Here is a 23,741-nt window from a genome sequence, read left to right on the forward strand (position 1 = left end):
CTCAACACCTACTAGAAAATCCCTGCCACACAGTTTGATAGTAAAATAGATTCCAGTCCCAAAACCAAAAGTCTACACCAACAATTTGCCTCAATAAGCACAGCAAAAGTCCCATTTGTTGATTCCATTCATGAATTAATCTAGTATGAGTTTATTGCATTTATTATTATATAATATATATTTAATATTATATTATTATATTTTATTACGTTATACTTCAATTTTTTTTTTTTTTTCCTCTTCTTTCACATGAATATATAACTCGAAAAATATATCTTTTTGGGATTCAAAACAAACAATACACTTCGAAATACATTTATATATGAAAAGTTGAGATCTTAGATCTGAAGATATAACTCAAGGTCTTCCAAAAGTGAACCTAAAAAAGAGGAATGCGGACCATCACTATAGAATACCATGTCCCTAGACTACAACCTAGAATGGATAGCAATTGTTTTATAGATCGTTGTGCAAGAGGAATGCTACACAACTTCCCAACACTCTACACTCCACTTTTTTTTAATTTTTTAATATTTTTTTTAAATTTATTCTTTTTAAATTAATTTAATTCTTTTATTTATTATTTATATATTAAATATTTGATAAAAGATAAAATAATAAAAATTAAAAAAAATGTGAAGTGTGGAGTGTTGAAAAGTTGCGAAAATTTTTTATTTTTTTTAAATAATAGATGTATCGTATAGAGAAAGATAAATAGAAATATCCTGCAATGTCTGGGTGGTGCTGAAATTATTAGATCCGATGCGTAGGTGGGGTATGATCTACAAAGTAGCCACTCCCATGACCGCCATCAATGTCTTCCATTGTGGCTCCATGTCCACTAATTTTATTTTATTTTTATTCCGTATTTAAAAATAAAAAAAAAAGAATTGAAGGTAGTTAGGTAATTTTAACTATAAATAAGATATAATGTTGTCTTAATTTTATCTTATCTTTAATGTCTCGGAACATTATATATGGAGTGACTTTATCACACGTCAAGACTTGTAGGAAAGTTTATGGGATTTTTTTTGTAATAAGGGAAGAAAATATTATTGCCACGAAATTAATGTCTCGTACACTTCCATCTAACTAATATATAATTTTTTTTATTTATCTTTTTATTTAAATACATATATTTAAGTATTAAAATAAAAAATATAAAAATTACATATTAATTAAGTAGAGATTTATAATATAAGACTTTGATGTAGAATTTATGAACATGAATAACAAAGTTGAAAACTATTAACGATTTAATAAGAACTTGTTTGGATAATGAGATGAGATCAAATGAGTTTAGATAAAAATTAAAAGTTGAATAAAATATTATTAAAATATTATTTTTTAATATTATTATTATTTTAAATTTTAAAAAAAATTAAATTATTTATTATATTTTATATAAAAATTTAAAAAATTTATAATAATAAGGTGAGATTAATAGATTTTGATGTCAAATTATCCCTAAATGCTTTGAATCATGGAAAATGTTTCTCAAACTACTACAGCTTCAGATGTCATGGGGCCAATGTCATGAAAAGGCCATTGAAATATTTAATAGAAAAGGTATTGTAAGGCAGTAATAGTCACATGTGAAGACAGTACTCCCTCGAAATATTTCATGAAAAAGACATGACAGGTACTAGGCCGGTTGGTACCTGCTTTATACGGTTTGATAGGTACCCTCGGGCCTCTCCCCCCCCCCCCCCCCGCCCCCCTCCTCTTGTCTTCTCCTCATCCTACTTCGGTCATTCCATTATTCATTATTTCTCTATATTATATATTATATTTATTTTTTTAACTTAATTAAATTCTATTATTTATCATTTATACAGGAAAAAATATAATTACAAACACAATTATATACTAATATGTGCACTAATGTGATGTGATTAATCAAAAAGTAGATTTTATTGATAACAGTGTTAATTTAAATTTTAAGTATGAATAAATCAGTGTTTTTACACAGATTAGTGCGCAACTACGCTTGTATGTAGCAAAACTCTTTATACAGTATATATTTTAATAAAAAATTATATATATTATATAGTATTAAGATAATGAGTAGAATTTTTCTTATTCGACAATCAACTTATCCAAACCAAAAATATTAGGATAATGTTATTATGATTATTAATTTATACTATTCATTTTATTATCTTCAAAGTTTGTTGAAAAAAATTAAAAGCATAAATATAAAAGGATGAAGGAAATTTAGAATATTGGTATTCATCTTTTTGTATTTTCGAATGTCATTTTGTTTTGAAAATAAGTTTTCTTAAAACCTTTTAATTGTTTTAATAAGTCAAGTGAGAACAAAATGAGTAGTAAAGTGAATGATATAAATTATGGCCATATAATAAACCAAAATTGACGAATACTCTCCACCTAGATTCTCTAACAATTGTAATGGGATTAGAACATCAATTAGCTAGATGGGACAGAGTGGGGATCATTGTCAGTGATACCAAAACAAGGATTTCATCTTTAGCTAGCTGGAGGGCCTCACATGTCAAAAGATTAGGCAATGTTTATGCCCATAATCTTACCAAAATTGCAAAATCAATTTCAGATGATGTAGTTGATCTGGTTGTTTGTTCAGTCAACTTGTCATATGTAACTCCTTGCTAAGTTTTAATGATATTTGAAGTTTAAAAAAAAAAAAATACTCTCCACCGTAGAAAGATACGGTAGAATTAATAGAAGAATAAATTAGTAAGTCAAAATGAGGAGGAGAAGAAAGAAAGAAAGAAAAAAGGAATGAGAAGAAATATCAAAGTAGGATTTTTTTTTCTTTCCTATATGATGTAAGCCAAGCTGGTCGGATTGAAATTGAGCTTATGATGCATTGTTTAGGACTGGTTTGATTATATAAAATTAAACTATCTCATCTCATTTTATATAATTATTACAATATTTTCAAATTTTCATAAAAATTATAATAAACAATTCAATTTTTTCAAATTTTAAAACAAAACTAATATTAAAAATTTATATTATAATAATATTTTATTTAACTTTCAATAAAACATATCATCTCATTTGAACTGTGCAACCATATGAGGCCTTAGCCTATGCATCGAGCAGACAGGACTAATGGGACAACTTTCAAGTAGCATTCCCCCGCTACCTCACTTTAGCTACATAAATTTATCATTTTATCTCATTTCCTTTTTAAACATCATTGAAATATATATACCTTTAAATTAATATTTACAACTTTTCAAATAAAAAAGAATTCAATTTTCTCAAATCTCAAAATAAAAATAATATTAAAATTAGAGTTAGTCTACATACAGTCTCTATTTGGGGACTGCTCATGCAAATCTATATAGTTATGTTTAAAAAAAATTTAAAACTAACAATAATATCCTTTTTAAAATGATATTTTTTTTCCTCTTTTACCATCATTCATCAATGAGATTGCACACGTAGTCCCACACTCAAGACTGCAACTAGAATTTCTCTAAAAATTATATTCTAACAATATTTTAATTTTATAATATTTTTTATTCAATTTTTTCGTTCTCATTTTTCAAAACCTGATAAATACTTATCTCATTATTAATAAAAAATTATTTTACTATTATTTACAAAATTCTACTATCATTCTCCAAACATTCCCGTGGATCGAGATTTTGTTTTAAGTCTAAAATCTAGAGCAAGTGATAGAAATATGAAATGAGTGGTGCAGCAGTCATTTTAGCTTTAAAAATTATCTGTTTGAATAATTTATATAAATAGGGCATAACTTTATGTATTTGTAAATATCTTTTCTCTAAAAAAATATTGAAAAATAATACAGTTGTTCAAAGAGGAGTGGTATATACTAATTTCTAGATTTTGGTTTTGCTCATATTGCCATATTGGCAAAGATAAATGCATTCTGAAATTTTAATTCAAAAACAAATCAATTGAGAAATATAAAAACTTTCGGAGCAAATTGTAAAACGACAACTCTTTTATTATTTTAGATGCGGTTTGAACAGTGAGATGAGATGAGATAATTTTAGATGAAAATTAAATAAAATATTATTAGTTTATTATTTTTTAATATTATTATTATTATTTTGAGATTTGAAAATTTTGAATTGTTTATTATCTTTTACGTAGAAATTTGAAAAAGTACTAATAATAAAATGAAATAAGATAAGATAAAACATTTTCCTTATCTAAACATATCTTCACGTCAAACTTTTTTTTTTTTTTTTTTTTTTCCAGAAATGCTAAATCCACTGAAGTTGGATCCTGATAGTGTGTCCCAATGCAATTGTTTTTAAGTGATTAAGAATTTTTTTTTTAATGATGTTATTACAACCTCCAGTATTACAACTTTCAACTGAGCATTAAGATTCTCATTAAGATTCTAGAAGTTTCTCTGTAAATAGTTCATTAGTAAATAGAGTTCAAGTTCATGTTGGTTACTTACTTTAAGTCATACTTGTATCTCAGCCACTTCTTGGAGAGAATTACCAGACTTGGAGTAGGTCAATGCTAATGACACTAACAGCCAAGAATAAAGTCGGCTTCATCGATGGTACTTACGTAAAATCTTCTAATTTGAATGCTCCTATATTTTTTGCTTCTTAACGATGCAATACCATGGTTGTTGAATTCTATTATGGACTGTGAAGGTGCTAGAGTGGAAGTGTGCAAGTGGGCAAGGTGCAGTGTCGTGGCAGATGTGTCTTGATAAGGCAAGGTCATTGGTGGTGGTTAGTTGTTAAATGGAAGTTGATACATGGTCGTTTTTAGTATGCATTTAGTTGTTTGTATTTTAGTAGGACGATGTCGTTTCATATCTCCTGTTTAGTAAGCTAACGCAGTCGTTTTGTTCCTTAATAATGAAGTAGTTTTGTTAAGTCATAAAACGCATCGTTTGTAATGCATTTAGTATAAATACAATTAGTTGGAGAGAAAAACCTTAAACGATAATTTAGTCAACTCCTTCTACCTTTTTCTCTTCTGATTTCTATCTTCTTCTTTATAACCCTAATTTCTGGAAAGTGACTCTCTCGAATCAGTCAATTTGGGTCCATTACAGTTGGTATTTGTCAGCCATGGCAGAAGGAACACGTTCGTATGCACAAATAGTTGATTCAATAAATCACTTACCTTAACAATAGGATCGACATAAAAAATAGATTGAGGATGCACTTGGATTGTTGTTGAAGCAACAAGAAGTTGCGAAGATTGATCGAGAGGCACAAGACAAGAAGTTTCATAAATAGTTACAGCATATTTCACAAGTTTCTTGTAATGTTTCTAGTAATCATAACGAATCTCCAGTTGTACAGCACAATGTTGATACGTGGTCATTTTTAGTATGCTTTTAGTTGTTTGTGTTTTAGTGGGACAATATTGTTTCATATCTCCTTTTTAGTAAGTTTAACATTGTCGTTTTGTTCTTTAATAATGAAGTAGTTTTGTTAAGTCATAAAACGTAGCATTGTAATACATTCAGTATAAATATAGTTAGTTGGAGGGAAAAACCTTCCCTTCTTCTCTTCCGATTTCTATCTTATTCTCTGTAACCCTAATTCTCTATCAAATATGATTGTTCTTAGATAATTGACATTGGTGCAACTAACCATATGGTCAATTCTTTGTCCTTGTTTTCTTCTCCTCCTACCAAAGGTAATTCCTCTGTTAAGCTTCCAAATGGATCTAATATTTCTGTTACACATATTGGGAGTATTCGACTATCCAATACATTAACTTTGGACAACGTTCTATATGTTCCTGATTTTGCTGTCAATTTGATTCCAGTCAGCAAATTAATCTCTTCACTACGTTGTTGTTTGATCTTTATATCTGGTTTCTATTTTATTTAGGATCTGTTAAGCTGGAAGACAATTGGAGTGGGTAAGGACAAGAGGGTCTTTACTACTTGCTGCAACCAATTCCATGTACTCCAAATCCATCATCAATTCCTTTTCCTAGTGTTGCTAATAATTCTGTAAATACTCATGTCTCAGACATTGTTTCTCTCAATATCAGTTCTTCTATTTCTGTGCCGTGTAATTCTTTCGATACTTGGCATTATCACCTGGGACATGTTTCAAATTCTATACTTCAGTTGTTACAAAATAATGTACCCAATATTACTTCTAAATCTGACCTTGTATGTATTGTTTGTCCTCTTGCAAAGCAACGTAGATTGCCATTTCCATCAAGTCACATTCACACTAAATGTGCTTTTGATCTGATTCATTGCGATATTTGGGAACCATTTTCAATCCCTTCTCTTGATATTTCTTAATATTTCTTAACAGTTGTATATGATTATACTAGGTGTACTTGGGTCTATCTTATATCTCATAAATCTCAGACAATATCATTGCTTCAAAATTTCTTTTTTTTTTGACTCAAACACAGTACAATATCTCTCTTGCATCTACTCTTACACATAATCAATCCAAATTTGCACCCCGAGCTCTTCCTTGCATCTTCCTAGGGTATCCTCATGGATCTAAAGGGTACAAGCTTTTGAATCTCACAAATAAGTCTATATTTGTCTCCAGAGATGTAGTTTTCCATGAGTCTGTCTTTCCTTATTCCACTTTATCCTCTAACTCTCCTACCAAATCTTTTGATTCTTTACCTGTTAGTTCTTTTGATCCCTCATCTATTCCTTCTCACTCACATCCTCCTATTAATAATCCTTAAACAAATAACACTCATATCCAAACAAATCATCTTTCTTTTCCCTCTACTAGAAGGTCAACATGTGTTAGGAAACAGCCTGGTTACTTGCAAGAATTTCATTGCCAATTGGCATCCTCTTCTTTAGCTCCTTCATCTTCTGTTTAGAATACAGGTCATACTCAATCTTAACCAGGTATTAAGTATCCTCTTTCTTCTTGTCTCTCTTATGACTGTTTTTCTTCAACTCATAAAGCTTTTTCATTGGCATTGCTCTCACATTTTGAGCCCAAATTCTTCCATGAAGTTGTTAAATACCCTCACTGGCGTGAGGCTATGGTAGCTGAGATTAAGGCTCTAGAGGAAAGTCTTACTTGGTCTATCATTGATTTACCACCCAATAAAGTTCTTATAGGGTGTAAGTGGATCTATAAGGTCAAGTACAAATTAGATGGTAACTTGGAACACTACAAGCTCGGTTAGTTGCAAAAGGGTATACTCCAAATGAGGGCATTCACTATTCTGAAACATTTTCTCGTGCAATTAAAATAATGATAGTTTGGGTAGCTCATAATTGGCACTTACATCAACTAGATGTAAACAATGCCTTCCTACATTGTGACCTTCATGAGGAGGTCTATATGACATTACCTCTTGGTTTTTCTCCAAAATTAGACTCTCAAGTTTGCAAGTTACATAAGTCATTGTATGGCCTCAAGCAAGCCTCCAAACAGTTGTTTCTAAATTTTCAACCACTTTGATTTCACATGGGTTTGTCCAGTCAAAGGCAGATTATTCTCTATTTGTTAAGCACACTAATTCAAATTTTATTACTCTCTTGATCTGTGTAGATGACATAGTTTTGGCAAGTAATATTACTGTTTCCATACATGAATTGACTTCATTTCTAAATACTCAATTCAAGTTAAATGATCTTGGTCCTCTGAAATATTTTGTTGGCCTTGAAGTTGCTAGAAGCTCCAAAAGGGTTTTTGTTTATCAAAGGAAGTAGGCTCTTGAGATACTTTCAGATTATGGTTTGCTTGCATCCAAACCAGTCAAATTTCCCATGGAACAGAACTTGAAATTAAGTAGTGTTGAAGGAGAGTTATTATCTAATTCAAGTGCTTATAGAAGATTGATTGGGCGTTTGTTGTATCTCACCATTACAAGAACTGATCTCAATTATTCAGTCCAGGTATTAAGTCAGTTTCTTGATCAACCTAGACAACCCCACCTCGATGCTGCCAATAGAGTTTTGAGATATCTCAAGTCAGCACTACGCCAAGCTCTTTTCTTATTTGCAACTTCCAGCTCGCATCTTAAAGTGTTTTGTGATTCTGATTGGGTTGGATGCCTTGATACAAGGAAGTCTGTCACTGGTTTTTGTATTTTTCTTGAAGATGTTTTAATTTCTTGGAAATCAAAGAAGTAAAGTGTTGTGTCTCTCTCCTCAGTAGAGGTTGAATGTAGATCCATGGCGGCAGCTACTTGTGAAATTTCTTGGCTTCTTCACTTGCTCACAAACCTTCATATTTCCCATCTATAATCTGCCCTACTTTTCTGTGAGAGTCAAGCAACTATCCACATAGTTGCTACTAATCCTTTTTATCACGAACATACTAAGCATATAGAAAGAAGTAAATTGCCATCTTATTAGAGAGAAAATTCAAGTTGGCATTATACGGACTCTATATGTCAAGTTTGATCACCAACTTGCAAACATTCTCATTAAGCCTTTTGCCTCTTGGGTATGTTCTTTTTATTAATCTTCTATCCAAGATGGGTATTCACAATCTACACACTCCATCTTGAGGGACCTATTACAACTTCCAGCTTAGCGTTAAGATTCTAAAAATCTCTCTGTAAATAGTTCATTTGTAAATAGAGTTAAAGTTCAAGTTGGTTACTTACTCTAAGTCGGTTATTTTACACCGACTCATTCCCATTGAATATATGTTGTACAAGTCATTCATGATTACAACAAGAAGTCAGTTTCTACATTTAGATGTTGTGAATTTTGTTTTTTGTTTTTTTTTAAATATTAAAAACATACATATAAAAAAAAAACAGATGAAATACACTCCGACTCGGAGGCTTAGAGCCACTCTTTTTCTTTTTAAAAGCGCAAACAAAAGTCAAAGTCATCTTTTGCTGTATACTGTCATTTCATGTCAGGGTATCCTATTAAGATTTTGAGGTAAATTTTATCTTTCCAGCCGACCAAACATAAATTGAGGACCAAAAACCATAAAAAAACAAAAAGAAAAAGAAAAAGAAAAAAAATAAAGGAACTTTTCTCATTGTCAAGTCCTATAATTTATGACATATATAAATTATAAATTATAGGACTAATTATAAATTATAGGACTTGACAACTATTAATATAACACTAGCTTGCTATTTTTAGGAAAAGCTCTTGTGGATAGGTTTGGATGTTGAAAAGTGTTGAAAAGAGTTGTGAATAGTAATAAAAAATAAGTAAAAATTAATAATAAAATAATGAATAGTAATAAAAAATAGGTGAAATGTAATGAATAGTAATAAAAGTATGTGAAAAGTAATAATAAAGTAATGAATAATAGTGAGAAGTGTTGAAGAAAGTTGAGGTACTCTTGGTACCCAAACACACTTGCCAGGCCCGTTTAAAGTGGTCGTTGGTTAATTTTTTTACTTAATAATTAAGAAAATAATTTTGAATATATTGATATATTTTTTTAAAAAAATATGATTAAATATACTAATAAAATGTAAAAAGAAAAAAAAAAAAAAAACTACCTGGGTGACATAGTAGCCCAACTCTTTTTTATGATTCACACAAAGTCCTATAATTTATGTATACAAAAAATGTGTAAAAGAATAACAAAAAATAAGCCAATATTGGACAAAGAGTGAGAATAATTAGAAAGGTTTTGTTAGTTTGAATGTAAATTTTGAAAAGGGGGTTTGAATGTAAATTAAAAACAAAGAAGTTAAGACGGATTCACAAACTATTGTTGAAATGTTGAATGCTGAGGAGGAGTTTGACTAACATTTTTCAAGCTGTTGAATTCTATTAGGCCCCTCATGAAGTAAATTCTGTAGCACATGCATTGGCTAAAAGTTACAAACATGTGGAGGATATCATAATGTAGTGGCACTCTATCCCTGATATTATTAGGCAGTATGTTATTCTTGAAATGACTATCTATGTATCCTTAAATATTGTGATACTTGCTAATGAATGATGCTTGTTTCAGTTATTAAAATAAATAAAAAAAAAACAAATAAGATCATTCCCCCTAAAAAATCTAGCTAAAATTTACAAAAATCTTTTTTTTTTCCCTATTTTAACCATCAATACTATTAGATATATCTAATCTCATACTATTAAATATATCCAAACCAAGCCTAAAATTAAAAGTTGATTTGGGGGTCAAAAGTAGCCAAATTTTATAACTCTTTATGTTCTTTACTAAAATTTGGCTAATTAGCAGTTATTGGGAGATCAATGTGAATGCTACAAGTATAGAATGTTATGTAGAATATTTTTATAGAATGTTTGTATAAAATATTTTTAATTAAGTTTCTTATTTTTTGTTAATTTTTAAAGAAAATAATCTACTCATCAGCCAATTTACTACTCTACACTCTACGTGGCAAATCAGGTTCACTACAAGTGAACTGGTTATGCCCTAACCCTTTCATCTCCCCCACGAATCCCTTCCCTTCATCTCTCACTTAGTGCCTTGCATGTAGAAAAATTGATTAAAAAAAAATAAAAATCAAACCAACCCAAAGTTGAGATTGAAGAGAGAGAGAGAGAGGGGGAGTGGGGGTTCAATGAGAGAGTGCTTGAATAGAGAGAGGAGGTTCGATGAGATAGAGGTTGAAGAGAGAGAGAGCTTGAGGAGAGAGAGAGAGAGATCGATGAGAGAGATGAGTTTGGTGATGAGTCTGACATTAAAAAAAAAAAAAAAACCTACATTAGATATAGACTGCGGGGTGAATAGGATAAATAGAGACTGATGTATAACATATCTTTTTTTAAAAATATGAAAAATAATGTGTAAAATATTTTGGAGCATCAAAAATGACGGTCTGTCGCTCTAATTTTATGGCTCTCTAAATGACTGTTCATTAATCTAATTTTTTTATTTAATAATTAAAGAAGTGATTTTAGTGTATTAATATATTTTTTATTTTTTAAAAATTTTTAAATATATTAAAAAAAAAAAAAAAAAAAAACTCAAAATTGGGCTAGCTGCTGCCGCCCAGCTTGACTCTTAGGAGCATTTGGTAGGCTCGAAAACCATCACAACTATTTTTGTTTTTGTTTTTATGCCTATTATGTCATAGGAAATAACTGTGGTTTTTTTCTTTAAAAATAAAAAAACAAACAGTTATTTATTCGACTTTTCTCAAAAGTCACATTTTTCATTGATCACGTGATCTGTATTTTGTTGACCATTTCTACCATATATCATAAAATACAAAAATATTAAAAAAAAAAAACAAATTTCCATTGAAACAAACATGGCTTTAGTTCTCGTTACTAGTGTCATAATTATGGCATGCCTTATGCTTTAGACACTCAGAATTCACGGGGCCCCTTTTATTTTTATTATTTTCCCAGTAAATTTATAATTTATTGTAATATGAGATTTAAAATTTAAAACCCCTTATACTTTTAATTCAATTTTTAAAACTTAAATTTTGAAAAATTAAGATTTATTAAAATGTCTAATAAAATTGAGAACTTGAGAAAATAATAGTTAGAAAACTCACTATTTATTTCGGTCCCTAAGGGGGTGGTTTGGATACTAAAATTATATCTACTCATTTTATCTTATCACATTTAGATTTTGTTTAAGTACTGAGTTCTCAGATATTCTGTTAATAGTTATAAAAAATAACGAAAAAATAATAATAAAATATTAAATAGTAGTAAAAAATAATAAAAAATAGATAAAAAATAATGATAAAATAATCAATGATAATGAAGTATTATCAAAATATTCTAATAATTGAATTAGTCTTAATCATTACAACTTTCTCAAATATCTAAATAAAACTTAATAAATAATTCAAATTTTTTAAATTTTAAAATAAAAATAAGATTCTAACAATATTTTAATCAACTTTTAATTCTATCTTATCTCAACTAACTACTAAAACTGTTCCTAAATCTAAACATCTTAATTAAAAATATATATGAATCCCCACTAAATTAAAAAAAAAAAAAAAAAAAAAACACCGAAAAGCGAAAATCTCGGAGGAAGGAAAAAGTTGCTAATAAATCATGACAAATGCAACTTTTCAACACTTTTAGGTTATTTTTTTGGGGGAAGGCCTTAATAATAATGGTCCCACGAGAAAACTTAAATGGCCCACACTGACACTATCATAGAAAATATGACTCCACAAACATGACCATTCGATGAATTTCAATCCAAGGGTTGCACTAACTTCACCTTCCCGCCGATTGTTGGCCCTCCTTCCTCTTTCTTCTATAAGTGTGAAGTAGGCAGCACCCTCTGTATCATTTTTGTTTCCATTTATACTTTTTCTTTTCCTTTATATTTCTTTCTTTTTTTAATTTTTTTTCACAGATTTCCATTTGCATTGTAGTTTCTCTTCTCTTCTCACCTCACCATCCTGCTCTTTTACTTACAACCCATAAAATTCTTTGAGATTTCTCATCTTTCTTTGTGATTGTGATTGCCCGTTGAAACCCACCAATTACAGCAATTTCTGTCTGAAATCTGAAATGGTAAGATCACTCTCCTCATTCTTTGGTTATTTGTTAATGGGGTCTTAAAGTTTTCATTTTTTTCTCTTTTATTTGATGAGACTGTTCTTGATTACAGACAACATGGCATTCGCTTTATGTTATTTTACAAATTGCTTAGTTAATTACTCGTTCACTGTTATTGAATTCCTTTGGCTATTGATTTTTTTTCCTGAAAACTAATTCTTTGGCAATTGATATCAATCTCTAGTTTCCAAGTGCTTAAATTTACATTCTCATATTCTTTGTACTGTGGTGACTACAAAAACTGCATCTCGATTCAACTAATCTAATTTTTCTTTTATTGGTATATTTCGATTACGTTGGGCTTTCATAAATTTTCCCAATGGGCGTTGAATCTTAGATGTTGAAGTTAGATTCCTTATGTTATAGCTTTGAATTTCTTAAAGGGTCTTGTGAATTTGACTGGGGTTTTGTGAATTTGATGACTATGAAATTACTTTATTATTCAATTCTAAATTTTAAGTGATGGACCTTGAAATGACTTAGGGTGAATTTGACTAAGGTTTTGTGAATTTGATGACTAAAACATAAATTTTTTTGCCTAGCAAATGGATTATACAGATAATTAAGGTACCAGATGAATCAAAGATTTGCCTTATCTTGATAGAGTTTGATCATTGAATTTTGAAAGCTCTGTTGATTATATAATTCTCTAAATTTTTCTAGGGCGTATTCTGAAGTTTATGCAGCTAATGAAATGGGTATTTTGCAGGTAGGGTATAAGTTTTGTATAAAGAAATGAAAACAGATTGGCTTAGTACCCTTTTGCAGAGCAAATTCTTTGGTTCTTGCATTCATCATCAGGAGATTCGCAAAAATGAAGAGAATGTATTTTGCATCGATTGTAGTCTTGGGTTTTGCAGGCACTGTATGGCAGCTCATTGCTTCCACCGGCGGCTTCAAATCTGCAAATATGTCTACCATGATGTTGTCCGCCTTCATGAAATGCAGAAGCATCTTGACTGCTCTAAAATTCAGGTTTTTCTGTATTCTTATTCAATCTGATGAGAATTTTATTTTTTCCGACATTGTCGCTTTGAAATATAAATTGGATATATCATATAGTTCATCAGGTATTAATTGGCACTGATGTAATCACATAATTTTTGTGTTAGTTGTTTTGTTAATAATTATGAACATGCATTAATGGGTTTCTGATTGTTTTTACTCCTAAGTGGAGTTCAATTCATATTTTGGTCATTTTTACTACTTCATTGGTGTTCTTATTCTAATTAATAAATTGATCTTTACTTCAACTGATATTGATTATATTTCATATATCATTACTTAAGCTCCAACCCTTGACCTAAATTATTTCATCTTCCACATAATCTTTACAACTGAATTAATGTTTATTTAATCCCTGGGGGTTGGCTCAAGTGGTAAAGGTCTTGGCTAAGGTTCAAATCTCTTTGGAGGCAAACAATCTCTAGGGACCATCGGACTGGGGGATTTTTTCCTTGAATTACCAGAAGTGCACTTGCGGGAAACTCCTTGCCAAGGGCCTGTGCAATAATTAATACTTTAAATTCAATCACAAATTTAATCAGTCTGCTTGATTTCTCATGTTGATGGAAAATTATTTTTCTGAATTATATTGCTGATGATAGTTCTCTTTGATTGGTCTGCCCGTTTTAGTTATGGGTGATATCTTCAATCAGTGATTACTTGCAACTGTTTATTTTGTTATTTTTATCTTCTTTGTTTATGAATGAGTACATTAAAATCTACATTCAACTAATGATGACTTGATTTCGGTTTCGGCAGACATATAAAATCAATGGCGAAAAGGCCGTGCATATCAATCCTCGGCCTCAATCCAAAGATACAAAACCCTCAACTAAATCAAAGTTTGGTGGTACTTGTGAAGCTTGTGAGAGATACTTACAAGACCTTAATAACCGCTTCTGTTCCATTGCATGCAAGGTATGATCATAATCCTCATTTTTTTGGAATGATATGCTCTTTGCTTGAACACTTGAAAAAGGATTAGCCATTTTTATGCTCTACATATATTTTCAGGTCTCTGCAGTTTCAGTGAAGCCCATGGATCAAAGCCATGATTTGATGATCCCCTTCCCGACTCCAGAAGCTGTTACAACTTTAGAGGAAAACTGCCATCAAGAAACAGACACGAATGAAATGGAATCGTCGATCTCAGTGGCTGATTCATCGGAGGAGATAAGGACCGGGGTAAGTTCAGCTTTGAAGCCAAGGAAGCCCCGGCACAAGAGGAAATGCATCCCTTTGAGGGCGCCTCATTTCTGACATGCTTAAACAAACCATACCCCCTTCCCCTCCCCTCCCACTTTCTTTCTTTTGTTCTTTCCATTCCTTATATTTCGTATACAGTTTCTGTTCATTTTCATTTGCCACTTTTTTTTTTTACATTTTTTTAATATTATCAAGGTGCTAAAACAGAAGTGCTATTAAAAATTCCCCGATGTAAAAATCTTTCCCGGCCCGAAGAATTTTTTTGAAGAATCTACAGCATAAGAAAGATTGTAAAGATGAGAAAAATAGTTGCTTTCTTATTAACACGAGGCATTTGGTTGATCATGTAACTCTCAGTTTGGCAACTTTGTATTTCCTAAGTGCTAAGGTTGCTTTGGATATTCCCCTCCCTTCACAATAAAAACAAGTGCGTCAATGTTTTCTATTCGCACTGCGTACGATTTGGGTGCTTGATTCATATTAGATCAATATTTATCATAAGTGGGCCCTTCCCCCTCCCTTAATTATGGCAGAAATCTTTGGGTTTTCTGTTTTCCATGTGAAAGTGGCAGACAAAGAAGGGGACGCTAAAAGTAAAAAAGCCGAGACTCGAGAGGGTTGCTAGTGAATCGGAATGGGCAAGGATTCGGCCAGAGTCGGCAGATGAATTCGGTGCATGTTTCCTTTTTAGAATATTATTACAATATATAAATAATACAAGTCTACATATCTGCTCCGCCGATTCTCGTGTAACACTAGACAGATTTTCGTGAGATGGTGCATAAGAACTAAAAGAAGAAATAGGAGGGTAGCTTTCGTCAAGACGCGTTAAGTCCCACGTTGATTATCCGTGTCCTGATATGCCGGACCCCAGTATAGTGAGGGGCAGAGTAGCATTGGCCGTCTAATAATACATGGGTTTTGGTGAAGGCTATTAGAACCATGGGATGGGGATCAAGTAATCTATATTCAGTTATGAGTTGCGTAAATATTGTGCATTTATTAATTTTTTGTATCTTATATTCATTCTAAAAATTAATATTTTCAGTTACAGAATGTGCAAGTATCATATATCTATTTTGAAAAAAATAAATAAATATAAAATCTATATAAAAATAATAATTTTTTAACGATGACCTTCATTCTTTTTTGAAAGAAACGTCTATGCTTGCACAATGATTGTATTGGCATTAATCTTTAAAGTATTGTTCAAGTGTAGAACTAATTGCTTGAGGCAGGAACACATTAACAACAAATGACTTGAAAGGTTAAGAGCTAGAGAGATTGAGATACCGATGGAATTCTTAATTTCTATGGACAGTTTATAACAAGCTGTCGTAATTTGCTTACAATGAAGAAAGAATCTTTTTTTTTTTTGTTTTTTAACTCCGTATTTTTCAGGTTTGAGAAAGATCACCTTGTGCTACCTTCAGCCAAGCCTTTGGGATGGCTGAAGAAAAATGTCTACAAATAATGCTGGATGTTCCAATTCCTTCCCTGCTAGCTAGCGTGCTATCATATGTACCTTAATAGCCACTCGAGGCTCTGTTTCAGCAAATACGGGTATCAAGACTTGGAGCTTTAGATATGGCTGGTATTTAACAATGCTCTAAAATAATTCATTTTACTTTCTCCATACCTCTATGCATTCATTTAAATCCTGATCTTCTGTTCTGATGTGAGTCTGCAAAAATCATACGGTGAAAAGAGTAAGAATTTGGATTTTTATTTTTATTGTTCCATTAGGGCACAATCTCATCACGATGAGGCTAGTTGGCACAACCCAGAATTGAGTAATATATAATAGAACTAGCGGATTATTGTAATGTAACGCAACAGCCCTTGTCATTTTTAAAGGGTTAATGGTATTCGTCATCGTTTTTAACCATCTTTGAACGTTGCATAAAATGATTGATAGATAAATAAAAAATAAAAAATAATTTTTCGATCAGTTAAAACTATATTAGAAGATGATAAAAAGAATAAAGCCTGAAACGACAATAAACACTGATCTAATAGAAAATGGTAGGATTTTAGGGTGGGGGACTGCTGCCAGTGGGGTTGTGTAACCCACTATTTCTGAACCATAGAATCTGTGAACACTTCAATTTGTAACACAAACCGGGTCTACTCATTAGACACTTCGAAGCAACTAACCTCAAGATTCGATGTAGCTAATAATGTTTTATATATTCCAAGCATAGATATATGTACCTTGATCACTCTTTGGTGGAATGCTTCTTGACTGCTCTCTAGAGAAGCTAATATCACAAGAACAGCTGCAACTGTTGAGGGCCAGTAGCAAAGCTGCTCACCGGCGAAAACGACCAGCACAGCCAGGAACTTGGCCCTGCTCTCCACCTCTGCGTCAGCTTTAGAAACTTTAAGGTAGAACCTATGGTATATGTCGTATCAGCATTAGTAGGTAGAGGAAACATTACAAGCTGCGTTAAATGTTGGATGAAAATCTCAGACCGTACATGTCCTAAGATATAATGAGGGGTATAAGGATGTACCACAAGAAGTTGTAGATGGTGGGCAAGAAACATTGGAAATTGAGGAGCTCCTGTACTAACCATTCCATGGCCACCACTTCGCATCTGCTGTACACATTGCTCCCTATGCAGAAATTATCTTCCCGCACGCTACAATACCCCCCAATCAGAAAAAATGCAGTTAGTAAAATTCTCATTTATCTGGACAACCATAGAATTTCAAGTCATTCATCTAGGCAGACGGTAGAATTCTGCTAATCGTTTTAGCTTCGGAACCTGTTGTGAGGCTGATTCTCTTCAATCCTGGTGGCTAAGGTAAGACAGGCTATTCCAACAATTTGAAGGTTCCTCTCGTCTCTGAAGAATCCTTTGCATAGGAATCGGTCTAGGAGGCTAACTCCTAGGAACATCGTCTCCTGCTGAAGCCTCTTTTCAGTAGATTGCTGCCGGTTCATACCAAAGTGCATACATTAGCAACTAGCATGTAGCATAAACAAATTAGTGACTAGTGATAAAATGTAATCGGCTCACCCGGCCACCTCCCACCTTTCCCGAATCCTAGTAGTAGTCCTTTACAAAAACTACACCACGTGTCCATACCAACCAATGCAGATTGTACACAACTAACAGTATCAACAGTTGAAAAACCTCTTAAATAATTAAAGAAAAAGTAAAATAGAGATGGCTGGTATATATTCACTCATCCAATATTGCTATTTTGTCCAGTTATGAGTTTCTTTGGATTTTAGATCATGATAAATCTATGCTTGCGGCTTGGTACTTGGCGCCAAAGCTAGTCATTAATTACTCTTTAGAGGAACCAACAGGGGGCATAGAAAATTCAAGAGGAAAGAAAATTGTCTATCTTTCACATATATATTTGAGGTAACAGATCAGGTTTTTCAAACCGAACACACTGTATCATCCACACTACTCGTGTATACGAAAACTCGTGGGAAAAAATCGTCCAACAAACATGTACTTAACACTGACAGCCTACACGCGTCATTTGGTGCTCTCCACATTCACATCCTATAGGTTCAGTTAATAGGGAAATGCTAACTAAAACTATAGTGCCACAAATTTACGTGCTACTGGCGAACCCTTGCTAATATTTATTGACCAAACCGCCCTCAGAACATTTGTCGAATCCGCTCTACGACTGTGGCACAGTCCCACAGGGTTCCGTATCAGTTGCTGACCAGTAGAAGAAAAACAAAAACTCGTTAGTTCTAACTACCTAGCGAACACTTGAGCGGTGTCCCGATGGATCAATACACGAGAAAAGTGCATACAATGATGCATCAGTTTCCCAGCGGTATGACTTCTCACAAAATGACTTGAAGGACCAATGATTACTAAAAGAAAGAAAAGAATAGAACGGTCAATTCAGAGAATATTTTGCCTCTCCGTGCATTTGTTGAACGTGCTTCCACTTTGCAAGTGTGCAACTATCTCGGAGCACACTGAGAAGTGAGAAAGCTCGCTAAAACGGAGGAGATTTTGTTTCCAACTACGGGGATTTTGATATATGAAGAAAGATGTCTATGGAGGCACTGACCTCAACGATCCAGTGGACCATTTGCAACCGTTGTTGGAGGACGAGATCGCCGTACTCCGTCCTGGAGCAGTACTCCTCGGCGTAGTTATGTAGAGACACTGTCCTCCTCTCTCTTTCTCTCAACGCCTTGTAACTCTCTTCGTCCGCCTCATCCTCGAACCTCATATACTAATTGAAGATTTTCGAATACAAAGTACATCAAATAAGATAATTCGTAAATGAAAATACGTTATACTAACTTAAAAATGAAAAGACGTAATATATTCCTGTGTCTGGTTGCCGAGAAGATGAAAATAAAAAAGCAGAAACCAAAAGAAATGCAAGTGAAAGCTCACAGTTGCTTGATCATGATGCTCATTTTCTAGGGGTGCAACACTTCCCCTGTCTAGAGGAGTTGTTGACCGCGAGAATTCCTCTCTGTACTGAAGGAGCAGGGAGAAAGTATGTGAAGAAGTTGAATCTTCCTCGGACCGCTCGGAAAATTGGCTTCCAGAATCTAATGAAGACAAAGTGTAATCGGAAAACTCCTGTTCCGAATTTTCCAGGAAAAATTCCGATTGTAGATCAGAAAACGCTGTCTCGTGACTGGAAGAATACTCGGACATGTCTTCGTACGAGAATTGTTCTGTACATGCGAGATCAGAGTCGAAACGTAAGTTCATTTGCTTCTGATCCACCGTCGACTCCGAGTTAGGAATCATGAAATTCGCATCGAGGAGATTTCCTGAAATTTCAGAAAGGTCAAATTCCAATGCTCTGTTTTCAGTTTGTTCTGTTGCTTCCTCAGCTAAATTCGCCACAGAGCATGATTCGACACCAGAGCTAACCGGAACGATCTGTTTAAATTTCGACGGAATGCTCATGTTTCTGGCACTTGATATCGTATTTACATCGGAAAGTTGCCTAACAGAATAAATCTCCGATTTGGAAACCACTTCAGAGCCGTCATTTCCTTTGATCTCTTTCACATTTTCACTTCCTTTTCCACTTTCGCTCTTCAACTTGGAGCTAGTCTCTCGAAAAATTGCAGCATCAGCTCCTGAACTTGACTCCACACATGACAACTCAGGCACCTCCACTTCACCACCTTTTCCTTCATTTTCCTTCCTTCTGTAACACGATCTAGTAACTCTACGAATCCGCGCATCACCAACAACCTCATTTGCACGAACTAGAACTTTAGAACCTCTAATATCACCGAACTGTTCTTTCCTCGAGTCCAACCTCGCATTCCTCTCCAATCCAACCGAAACCCTGCTGGAATCGCACGAAACTTCGCTGCCGAAGTAGGAGCACGAGGTAGAGTCCAGAGAAAAGGAAAAACCAGAATTCTTCAAAGGAATAGCTAAGAAATTAAGAGATGAATATAGGATAGGAGAGAACTGAGATCTTCTCCGGCGAGGTAGCTCCGAACGGAGCTTCTTCTTGATGATATACGGCACGGGTTCCGCTTCGAGACGTCGCTTCGCTCGGTTCAATGTGATTCTCATTGTGAGTGGTCGTTTGAGTTTGGGTTCTGATTGAAGTTTGGGAAAAGAGTATTCGATTCAATTTGGAGAGACTGATTCGGTTTTGGTGAGAGAGAGGAGGGAGAGGGAGAGGGTGTGAACGGTTATGGGAAGTTGAGGGCTGACGAGTCTTGAATTGGGGTGCGGACTTCTTTTATATGGTATGGACCCACGTCAGCATGAGTTCTGTGGTCCACGTGGCCGCGTACAAGTGCTGTCTTCGTAATCTTTGATCCAGCATTATTGAAAAATTATATATTGTATTCCGGTATTCCCTTATTAATTTCGACAATTATGCCTTATTTTCTTCTGTTAATACTAACAATTAAATCTTAGGAAAATGCGATGGTATACCTAGCATTCGCACCGATAGGTTCATTTTTCTTTATTTATTTATTTCAAATAATAAAAAATGTATTGAATTAATTTTTTTTGTTTTATATTTTTTTTAATATTAAAAAATATTTTTTAATGTTTTGAAAAAAATACAATAAAACAATAAATAAATAAAAATATCAATTAGCTATCTGTAGACCTTCGATCTCCGTAGTGTGACCCAAAATCTTAATCAAATGTATAAATTTGAACTTTTGTGGTTTAAGGTCCAAATCTTCAATTTTTATAGAGTTTTACTATTCATAAGTCTCATATACTACACACCACACAATTTTTTATTTTTTAAAGTTTTTTTAGTTTTATTCTTCTTAAAATAATTGAATTCTTTTACTCATCATCTATATACCACACATTTGGTAAGAAAAAAAAATTTAAAAATAATAAAAAGAATAGTGTGTGATATATAAGACTTATGAATAGAATTTTTCATTTTTATATTTGTACGAATTGAAAAGAAAAAATTCTACTCATCATCTTCATACCACACACTATACATGATTTTTTTAATTTTTTTTCTTTTACTAAATATGTGATATATGAATGATGAGTAGAAGAACTCAATTAGTTTCAAAAGAATAAAATTTAAAAAATAAAAATAATAAAAATAAGTATAGCTTGTGGTGTGTAAGAGATAACTTGTACCATGTGGATGTTATTCCTAAAACAATTGCACATAAACTTGGGTATTATTTCTCTGCTACAAGTGAGGGTTTATCGATAAAATTGGAGCACCATCCTCTTCTTAAATAATAATAATTTCACATAAACTAAATCCTAATTCGGCCATAACACAAGGGCGTTAGACTAAATTTATTTTAACTTGCCAAAAGGAACTTACAGTCTCATGATAAATTGACAATATATTTAAAGAGAAATATTCTATTTACAAAGTGATTATATAAAAGTAATTTTACAAATTGATATATCTTAATATACGTGATTTCTTAAAGTTATTTTTATTATAAAAAAGATTCGACGAATCACATGAAACACGTTAATTTATAAGATTATTTTTATATAATCCTTTTGTAGCTTAACACTTGTGTTAGAAACGTGTACTCATCTTATCTCCAATACTTTGTATCATTTTTGCAGCATATATGCATCTATTCTACTAGATACAACCGGCTATGAAAATCGAGGTGCAACCGGCTATTTTTTTATTGTTTATTTTATTTCTTGAATTAAAATAAAAAGAGAGACCCACCAAAAAAAGAGGAACCCACCACCACTCCCTCTTCATCTTCTTCACCCTCCAGGCTCGATCCGAAGCAACTCAGAGCCCTGATTCCATTTCTTGAAACCCTTCTCGAAGAGCATGGAAATATCATGGAAAAATTTTTGCACCAACTTGTTAAAGAAAAAACAGTTGTGCTAGTTTCTCATCCCAATGTGACTCTTGACCATAAGAAGCTAAATGCCATATCTCAAGTGAGTGAAATAGAATTGGTTTTTTTTTTTTTCCTTCCATTCTGGGTATTTGTTTTGAACTGAAGAACTTGTAGAACTAGGTATTTGTTTCCAAATTGACAATTTTAGCGAGAAGTAATTTTATTTCATAGCATTTGGTTGCTCAATGATGATAGTATGTTTATCCGTAGGAGGTTCCTGTGGTTTTGCTAATGTAACATATTTATTTCATTTTGCATGGTTCGCATTTTTGGATTCTTTTAATCAGAATTTTTACTTTGAATCTGAAGAGAGAGAGAGAGAGAGAGAGAGAGAGAGAGAGAGAGAGAGAGAGAGAGAGAGAGAGAGAGAGAGAGAGAGAGGCTTACAGCTTGGCACAAAGGAGATGGAGAGGGAGGGAGAAATCGGGAAAGAGAGCTTACAGTGGCCTTACTGCCATAGGATGCTTGACTCTAGATGGGCGGAGCACAACTCATACTGGAGTGGTTCTCGGCCTGCATAGCTTGAGGCTGATGGTGGTGGTAGTGGAAGGGAAGAAATCGAGAGAGAGAGAGAGAGAGAGAGAGAGAGAGAGAGAGAGAGAGAGTCTGAAACTAGAGAAAATTGAGAAGGAGGAGAGCCCCTGTGTCGATGGTTGGAAGAAAGAAAAAATCAGAGAGTGGGGAGAAGAAAAAAAAATCCGAAGGGAAGAATGAGTGAAAGAGTAACAAAAAAATTGAGAGAGAGAGAGTGAATGAAATGAGAGGGTGGGAAAAATAAAAATTTTTATGCAACCGGGTACACAAGGATTCCCTCAGTTGGTTACAAGTAGAGTTTTTCTATCAACAATTCTACACTCAGTCGGCAAATGTAATCGGCATGCAGTTGGCTGACGTGGCGTCAGCAGAAGAAGAAGAAGAAGAAAAAAAAAAAAAACCCGACTGAAGTAAAATGGAAGAAATCGATCGATTGAATCATTTCGGCAAATATTTTCCCACTTCTGGTGTGCGACTGAGACCGAAGAGAAACTTTCCCCCATTTTGTCAATCCCGACTTCTTCAGTTCGTCGTGGGTGCAGATCGGTTGAAAGCACCGTTGGGCCTCTGTTTTGCTTGGGTGGGTTTAGTTCAGGCCGGTGCGTTGGGTGGGTCAAGCCTGAGGCTTGTTTGGGTGAGCTTGGTGGGCTGAGTTTTGGGTCAGACCCGTGGGCCATCACCTCGGGTCAGCGACAGTGGGTCAGCGACGTGGGTTGGCAATTCGTGGGTCGGGCTGCGTTTCGTGGGTCATGATCTAAGGCTGCCATCGGCACCACCACAGCCAGGTTCTCTATCCACCATCGATCGGAAAACCAACATCATATGCTTGAAAAAATGTTTGATTTTCCTAGTATATAAATTGCATGAAACGTGCTCAATTTCGGTGCAGAACTCATGGACGGGGTAGATATATATGTGGCTATGTGGGTCTGTGTCGTGGCATTTGCATTAACAATGTAAAGTGAGATGTTGGAGCATTAATATGAGGAACAAAAAGCTGTTTTCAAAAAATGTTGTTTAGTTAGATGATTGAAAAATTTAATAATTTTCTGGTGCAAAAGATTGAATACAAGTGTAGAATTGTTGTTAAAAAAATACCTTCGAGTGTTTTTTATTGGTTAAAACTGTACCAATAAATCGAAGTAATTGCATAATGCTAATGGTTGAGGATTTTAAAATTGATGGTGATAAGTCTACTTA

The 23,741-nt window shown here is 33.3% G+C and overlaps 2 protein-coding genes across 3 annotated transcripts; one reads left to right on the forward strand and one right to left on the reverse strand.

Annotated features, from left to right (window-relative positions):
• Positions 1 to 12,082: 12,082 nt before the first annotated feature.
• Positions 12,083 to 15,006, forward strand: LOC122312913 (protein RGF1 INDUCIBLE TRANSCRIPTION FACTOR 1-like). The gene is made up of 4 exons (XM_043127586.1): positions 12,083 to 12,400; positions 13,155 to 13,420; positions 14,210 to 14,368; positions 14,465 to 15,006. Exons 2-4 carry the CDS (start codon positions 13,181 to 13,183, stop codon positions 14,708 to 14,710), a joined length of 645 nt encoding a protein of 214 aa, XP_042983520.1. The 5' UTR covers positions 12,083 to 12,400; positions 13,155 to 13,180; the 3' UTR covers positions 14,711 to 15,006.
• An 856-nt stretch (positions 15,007 to 15,862) lies between these two features.
• Positions 15,863 to 20,333, reverse strand: LOC122313078 (cyclin-SDS). Of its 2 annotated transcripts, XM_043127806.1 has the most exons (7): positions 19,048 to 20,333; positions 18,713 to 18,880; positions 17,428 to 17,594; positions 17,173 to 17,301; positions 16,871 to 17,051; positions 16,296 to 16,340; positions 15,863 to 16,201 (listed from the first exon to the last, which is right to left on the reverse strand). In XM_043127806.1, exons 1-7 carry the CDS (start codon positions 20,200 to 20,202, stop codon positions 16,172 to 16,174), a joined length of 1,875 nt encoding a protein of 624 aa, XP_042983740.1. In that variant the 5' UTR covers positions 20,203 to 20,333; the 3' UTR covers positions 15,863 to 16,171. The 2 variants fall into 2 exon arrangements, with proteins under 2 accessions (XP_042983740.1, XP_042983739.1); XM_043127805.1 differs by lacking the exons at positions 15,863 to 16,201; positions 16,296 to 16,340 and having other exon boundaries at positions 16,392 to 17,051.
• Between the last annotated feature and the right edge of the window lie 3,408 nt (positions 20,334 to 23,741).

Source organism: Carya illinoinensis, chromosome 6, assembly GCF_018687715.1.
Source record: "Carya illinoinensis cultivar Pawnee chromosome 6, C.illinoinensisPawnee_v1, whole genome shotgun sequence".
Lineage (NCBI taxonomy): Eukaryota > Viridiplantae > Streptophyta > Magnoliopsida > Fagales > Juglandaceae > Carya > Carya illinoinensis.

Coding starts and splice junctions, on each gene's coding strand:
- LOC122312913 (XM_043127586.1), top strand. CDS start 13,181: ATGAAAACAGATTGGCTTAGTACCCTTTTGCAGAGCAAATTCTTTGGT. Junction 13,421..14,209: donor TTGACTGCTCTAAAATTCAG/GTTTTTCTGTAT, acceptor CGGTTTCGGCAG/ACATATAAAATCAATGGCGA. Junction 14,369..14,464: donor TCTGTTCCATTGCATGCAAG/GTATGATCATAA, acceptor ATATATTTTCAG/GTCTCTGCAGTTTCAGTGAA.
- LOC122313078 (XM_043127805.1), bottom strand. CDS start 20,202: ATGAGAATCACATTGAACCGAGCGAAGCGACGTCTCGAAGCGGAACCC. Junction 17,302..17,427: donor GAGAATCAGCCTCACAACAG/GTTCCGAAGCTA, acceptor GGGGTATTGTAG/CGTGCGGGAAGATAATTTCT. Junction 17,052..17,172: donor ACCATCTACAACTTCTTGTG/GTACATCCTTAT, acceptor CATATACCATAG/GTTCTACCTTAAAGTTTCTA.